General features: G+C 50.3%; 1 protein-coding gene across 1 annotated transcript; it reads left to right on the top strand.

Moving 5' to 3' along the window:
• The first annotated feature begins 454 nt into the window (after positions 1-454).
• LOC139354393 (fibrous sheath CABYR-binding protein-like) lies at positions 455-1,876 on the top strand. Its single transcript, XM_070998621.1, has one exon. It carries the CDS (start codon positions 455-457, stop codon positions 1,874-1,876), a length of 1,422 nt encoding a protein of 473 aa, XP_070854722.1.
• Positions 1,877-6,974: the final 5,098 nt, after the last annotated feature.

Raw genomic sequence — 6,974 nt, 5'->3', positions numbered from 1 at the left:
CTAAGTGTACCCAAAGGACACCCAAAGGATACACTAGGGATGGCCCAACGATCCCCAAGGATACCTAAGGATACCCCAATAGGACTCGAAAGACACTTCAAGGATACCCCAATAATAACCCAAGGACACCAAGGATACCAACCAGGAACGCCCCGAAGCAAGGTGTAGGCCCAAGGACAACTTCCAAGAATACTCACAAAAGGTGATCAAGTCAATTACGGAACCGGGAGGTACAACGCACCGCAGCATCCAGAGGGCCACGGTGATCTGAGGGAATACAACATGTGGTTTACGAAGAAAGGGGGAAGACGGTACAGCAAAGAGAGCTGTACCGTAAGAGAGCGAGTGCCCAAAGAAAGGACATAACGGTATCGAGCAAAAGGAAGGCGCGCAACCGAGGTTTCATGTATGGGGAGCCTGGCGACGGTCGAGCACTAAAATTCAGAACATCAACATGAGCACACGCGTCACCAGAGCCGAGACACGCAGGAGGATGGCGGCCCTCCAGGAACCTCGCCCGGGGCAAGGATGGTCGGAGACCCGGCCTACCCGAGCTCCGCGGCGGGCCCTGGAGCGGACTCGAGGCGAGGACTCCGCACCGGAACCCACGGTGAGCGACGACAGCGACGTGGAGGTGATCGGCGATCCCGCCGTCGAGGAGAGAGAGTGGCGACTCCGGAAGGCGGCGGCGGGCGGTCACATACCGCGCGGGACGACGGACGTCGGAGGAGAGGAACTCCCGAGGAGCCACTCGGAGGCGGTCTGTCGGGCCACCGAGGAGTCTCGGAAGCGGTTCCGAGACCGGGAGCCGTCGGACGAGGAGCAACAACGGTCGACGGAGGAGGAGGCGAGAAGGCAGGCGCGGCTGCGGCAGGACCACGAGGCGGCGGCGGCGCGGTGGCATGCCCGCTTGCGAGAGGCGGAAGAAGAAGAGCGGCGGCTGTGGGAGGCACAGGTGGAGGACGCGTGGGAGGTGCCACTCACCCCCAGATACGCGGCCGAGGAACGCAGCCCGAGGGACGAGGTCGAGGACGAACCACGCGCGCCATCCCCTCCGCGGTGGTTACCCGAGGTGCCACCCACTCCCCGCTACGAGGGGGAGTGGCTCACGGACGGCGACGATGGAGCACCGTTGGCCACGCCGCCGTGGAGGCCGGCCCGGCCACCCACGCCGCGATACGCGGAGCCACGACGACCTGAGGAGCAGACACCGAGCGAGGAGTCGGCCGCGCAGCCGATGCCGCAACCGGAGGAGGAGGACGTCCACCAGGCAAGGGCGGACGAGCCGTCGGTGGTGCGGACGGAGGTGCCGGCCGCGCACGTGAGCCACAGCACACGGGCGTTCGAGGCCGAGGGTATGCGGTGGCGGCAGCAGACGGTGACGTGGACGTGGCCCGAGGGGCCCGCGACAGGACCGACGACGGAGGTGCCCAGGATATGGGAGGAAGGGGCACCGAAGGTGAACCCTCGAGACCCCCGGACGAGGAGCCGACAGGATGCATGGGTCCCGCCGACACCAAGCACGGGCCCGCCAACACCGGCAACGACGGCAACGACGGGGGAGGCGGAGTCACCGGAAAAAGGACCATGGGTGTGGCCCGAGCCAGCGGCCACCCAAAGGCCTCCACTCCAACGGCAAAGTTCGACGCCCGGATCAACGCGCCCGCGGCCGCAGTTCATGCGGCAGGTATCGGCGCCGGAGGAGGGCGGTTGGCGCGAGGTCGCCAGGAGCGAGTGGCCGGCGGGCATCGAGGAAGCACCCGCGGTCGCGACGGCACGGCGGAAGGGCGGCAGGCGGTGCGTCCTGGTCTGCGATGGCGGGAGGAGATACCGGGTGAGGCTCGGAGTCGCGGGCATCCGGGTTTTCGCACAATAAATAAAAAAAAAAAAAAATCACAAAACAACACAAGGGTTTTCCAAAAACAACAAGAGAAGGGGTACGGGGCCCAGAGTTTGAGTGGGGTGGCTGGAAGAAGAACGGGGCATGCATAGGCCACTCCAGCAACCTGTAAGTCGAATGGTCTTAGTCCAGGAAGAAGAAATGAACGCCAATTACTTACCTGCTGTCCCGGTTGCAAAGTGAATGCGAAGTCCTCTCCGCACCCGCTCTCGAGAGCTGCCAAAATGGAGTCCGATGCAGCCGATAGAGGACGAGTGAAGGGCGAGAGAGGACGAAAGGAGAGAGAAGGATAAGATGAGAAGGAGTAGAGGAAATGTAAAAGGAACTTACCCATGAAAAATTGCAAAATCACCACGAGCCAGGGAAGGGGGCGCCTCGATAGGCGATCGATTGGCACTGGACGATAGTGCGATCGATGGGCACACGACAATGGAAATATCGGCCAAGGTGGAAATATCGCAAACGGGCAGGTGGCAACGCCGCACCGTCGGTATCGATATGCGAATAAATATCGATCACGCACGAATGGTGTGACCAGGCGGAGGAAACATGGAAAGGAGTGAGACGCAGCAATGAGCAGCGAGCTGGGGATCGATAGCCCAGGAGTATCGATGTCCCAGTGGGAACACAGGAAATATCGGCGCGGGAGATTTAAAGTTGCTACGAGGAGGATGACCCCGCTGTAGAAACTCAAGGGAGTTAAGAGCGTCGAGGGAGCATCGAGGGAGCAACGAGGGAGCGCCGCGGGAATCACAAGGACTCAAAGGCTAGGATAAGCAAGGAAACGCCGGAGAGTAGGAACCAGTCTTAAATGTTTCCCGAAGTAAGGGGGGAATGTGAGGAGTTGAATAACTCCCCACAAATAGAAGCAGCAGCAGATGGCCGGCCGCTTACCAGATACGCGGCGAATTTGCGTAGTAACGGCGCGGCGGGGAGAACGAGAGAGTTTGGAGACCAAGGGTGGAGATCGAGAGAGTTTGGAGACCAACGAAGGAGAGCGAGAGAGTTTGGAGACCAATAAAGGAGAGCGAGAGAGATTGGAGACCAAGGATGGAGAGCGAGAGAGTTTGGAGACCAATGAAGGAGAGCGAGAGAGATTGGAGACCAAGGCTGGAGATCGAGAGAGAATGGAGACTTCGCGGGCAGAGCAAGAGTGCCGTATGCAGAAGAGGATAACGGAACTCCACGGGACTTTGGACTCTCCCGTGAACTTTGGACCGGGAGAGGAAGTGCCACATCTCGGCAGTGGAGCGGCACACAGGCGTGCCACAAGCGGCACGGGAATCAGCGGAACGGCAGCAATGGGCAGAACATCTATTGGAAGCGGGACATAAAGGACAAGTGGGTCATCCAGGAGGCACGAACTTTGGACCCAGAGTGGAGAGATCCAGCGGGCCGTGCGAAAAAGGGAAATAACGGTGCTTGGAGGCCCTATATAAGGCCGCAGAGCGCTGGCAGCTGGATCAGTCGATCAAGAGGAGTCAAACCTTCAAGATCAGTCAAAGTACCAAGTGAGCAATCAGTCAAGCAAGTAATCTACGAGGGAGCTACAACCAAGCGAGTCGTCGGAAGCAGCGCCGTGGGAAGCATAGAAGGAGCAAGATCGCCACGTCGAGACGTTCGGGATTAGGACATCAGGAATCTCCGAATTGAGACACAGGTGGCTGAGTTCTGAAAGGCATCACGCGGCTAAGTCAAGGCGTTTGTTTTCTAACTTTGTCACGACCACACCCTGGCGAGTCGCCCGGCGGGTCTGTCAGAGACAAGCAAAAGAGTCCTACGACGAAGAGCCGTCAGCTTGGGGAGGAAAGTTGTCTGCGACCCAGCGTACCTTGCCCGACCAAGCAGGACCTGGCGTGACGGACGAGCGGTAGATCGATTTGTGGTTTCGAAAGGCGTCAGCCTGGAGAGCCCTGCGATTACCGGCGAAGTTCCCGAGCAGCGACCGCACAGCTCCCCGAGCGCCAGAACAACGAGATACTGGCCAGAAGACAGCGCAGAGGACATCGACAGCGACGCCAGCAGACATTTCCGGCAGCCACGTTACCATCGCCGCGCGGAGCTCATTGGGGAGCGCAGGAGCGTCGCGGACGTCACGCATTAGGGTGAAGCCGGGTGGAACGTTCGTCTGCGCTAGGCGTAAAGCGAAGTGAACCGCTAGGCAGTCTTGACTGTCAGCGCGAACTGAGCAAGAACCTAGCGGGACCGTCCGGGACAGAGCAAGGGACAGTGTTGCCTCGAAAGGCGTCAGCCTGGAGAGCAAGGCTTGTTCACCCTAGTCTGAGAACGGTGACGCTTCCCTAAGCCCACAAGGCCGAATTCTCTGCGGGTCTAAGGCGCGACAAGCGACCCCGAGGCAACGCGTCGGCAAGCAAGCAAAGGCGGCCACTACGAGCGTCCCGAGACCCAGGATCCAGAGGAGGACGAGTCAACGCGTCGAGAAGCCAGAAGGAGGAGCACCAGCAGCCGGCGGAACCAGAACAAGGAGACACAGAAACCAGCATAGCCACACACCCGCTGTACCAATACCACGAGAATAAATCCCACTGTTACCATTTGAACACTTTGTTTTCTCACTGATCTACGGGCAATCACGTCATATAAATTTGGTGGGACGAACACACAATCTTCTGAGCTAGCCGCACGAATCTCGTAGCGAGCAGACATACAAAATCAGTTCGTTACAGACTACAAAAAATTAAATGAGAACACAATACCGGACAGATATCCGATGCAAGACCCTTCTGTTATATTAGCCAACTTAGGAAAGGCAAAATTTGTTTCAACAATTGACTTGGAATCAGGATTCCATCAAATTTTAATGAAAGACTCAGATATCGAAAAAAAATCTTTTTCCATTAACAACGGAAAATTGAATTTTTACGCATGCCTTTCGGATTAACAAATGCGCCCAGAATTTTCCAGAGAGCAATGGATGATATTCTCAGAGAACAAGTAGGAAAAACATGCCACGTCTACATGGACGATATTATAATTTTTTCAAACACAATCGAGCAACATTTCTCGGACTTAACTCAAATAATAAGCATTTTACAAAGAGCAAATATGAAAATTTCTCTCGAAAAATCTAAGTTCTTTAAATTAGAAACCTCGTTTCTTGGCTACATTGTTTCTTTTAATGTAATAAAAAGAAATCCTGAAAAAATTTCCACAGTTTCAAGATATCCGTTACCACAAAATATTAGAGAACTTCGAAGTTTTCTAGGCCTAACTGGCTACTACCGAAAATTTGTCCGTAATTATGCAAAAATTGCAAAACCTCTTACAAAATATTTAGGAGGGGAAAATGGAAATGTTTCTTAAAAAATGTCAACAAGAGTTTTAATACAGTTGGACGATTCAGCTATACAAGCTTTTAACGAACTAAAAGATAATCTAATAGCACAAGTGGAACTAGTTCAACCGGACTATAGAAAAAAATTCACTTTAACAACAGACGCATCAGACGGAGGTATCGGGGCGGTATTATTACAGGATAATAAACAAATTACTTTCATTTCTAAAACACTTAATAAAACCGAACAACTTTATGCCACAAACAAAAAGGAACTGCTAGCCATAGTATGGGCCTTAAAAAATTTGAGAAACTATTTGTACGGAGTAATTGGTATAGAAATCCAAACAGATCATCAGTCCTTATCTTTCACGATTTCCGATAAAAATCCCAACATAGAAATGAAAAGATGGTATTCTTTCATAGAAAGTTTTACCCCACAAATAATATATAACCGGTACAACAAATGTTGTAGCCGATGCCTTATCTCGAATACAAATAAATAACATTACAGACAGTGATGTAGAACAGTCAAACTCAGATCAAAACACACAGCATTCAGCTGAAAGCAGTTTTGAAAATGTAATACAAGAGCCGTTAAATCAGTTTAAACAACAACCGTTATTAACAACGGGGAGGTTTACAATACATGAGTCACTGGAAGTTTTTGGCAGGACACGACACTTAATTGAATATGACACACCAGAAAATTTAAAAAACTTATTAAAAGAGTATATTCCACCTAACATTACGGTAGGAATTCACTGTACATTAGAGGACTTATATCACATTCAATTACCCTTAAAAAATAATTTCACTAACCAATTTCTTTTTACAAGAATCTTTCTTCAAGACATAGAAAACGATGAAGATAAAGCCATAATAATAGAGGAAACACATTAGAGCTCATAGGGGGCTAGATGAAAATTACAAACAAATCAGTAGGTTATATTATTGGCCAAACTTTTTTACAAAATTAAAGGAATATATCAAAAACTGTGTGATTTGTAAAGAAAATAAATATAACAGGCACCCAATAAAAATTCCAATCGGGGAAGCCCCTATTCCAACTAAAGAAGGAGAAAATTTACATATAGACCTATACTACGCGCAAAATTTAACATTTGTTACTTGTATAGACGCGTATTCCAAGTTCCTTGTTGTTAAAGAAATTCAAAATAAATTAAACAATTAGGGCATTCAATTGCGTTGCAAACGTTTGAAAAGTGTAAAAGTGTAAGCAGTTCCGACAACAATTTCCATACAAAATAGTTTTCAAGGCCTACAACACCCCAGCCTATGTATACAAATCTGTTGTACTTGTGTAGAAATAGGGGGTTAATAATGGGAAGGAACTTTATCTAAAATACTAAAAATATACTGAAAAGTTGGGTTAAAATTCATGGTAATGACAGTAAAAGGAAAGGAACAAATTTGAATTTTAAATGCAAAAGAAAAATATTTGTCTTCTGTAAAACAAAATAATTGAATAACAATTTCAATGGAAGAAAAACCCTCAAGGAAGAGAGCCAGGGAGGTCGAAACTAAGCGATGGTCATAGCCTTCTTCTCACAAAAATTTAAAAGTTAGCTTTCTTTTTTACGTCAATATCCTGCAACGATGTTTTAAAATAGAGGGCGTTCACAATTCTCGTCTGGCAAACTTACAAAGTTTACACTTTTGCAACGCAATTGAATACCCTAAATGAAATTAGGGTAATGGAACTACTCCAGAAAATTCCCCAGGCAAAAGTAATTATGACCGATAACGAACCGAGTT

Source organism: Drosophila suzukii, assembly GCF_043229965.1.
Source record: "Drosophila suzukii chromosome 2 unlocalized genomic scaffold, CBGP_Dsuzu_IsoJpt1.0 scf_2c, whole genome shotgun sequence".
In the NCBI taxonomy this organism is placed as follows: domain Eukaryota; kingdom Metazoa; phylum Arthropoda; class Insecta; order Diptera; family Drosophilidae; genus Drosophila; species Drosophila suzukii.
Note: the sequence above shows the minus strand (reverse complement) of the source record. Positions and strands in the feature narration are given on the sequence as shown.

Coding starts and splice junctions, on each gene's coding strand:
- LOC139354393 (XM_070998621.1), top strand. CDS start 455: ATGAGCACACGCGTCACCAGAGCCGAGACACGCAGGAGGATGGCGGCC.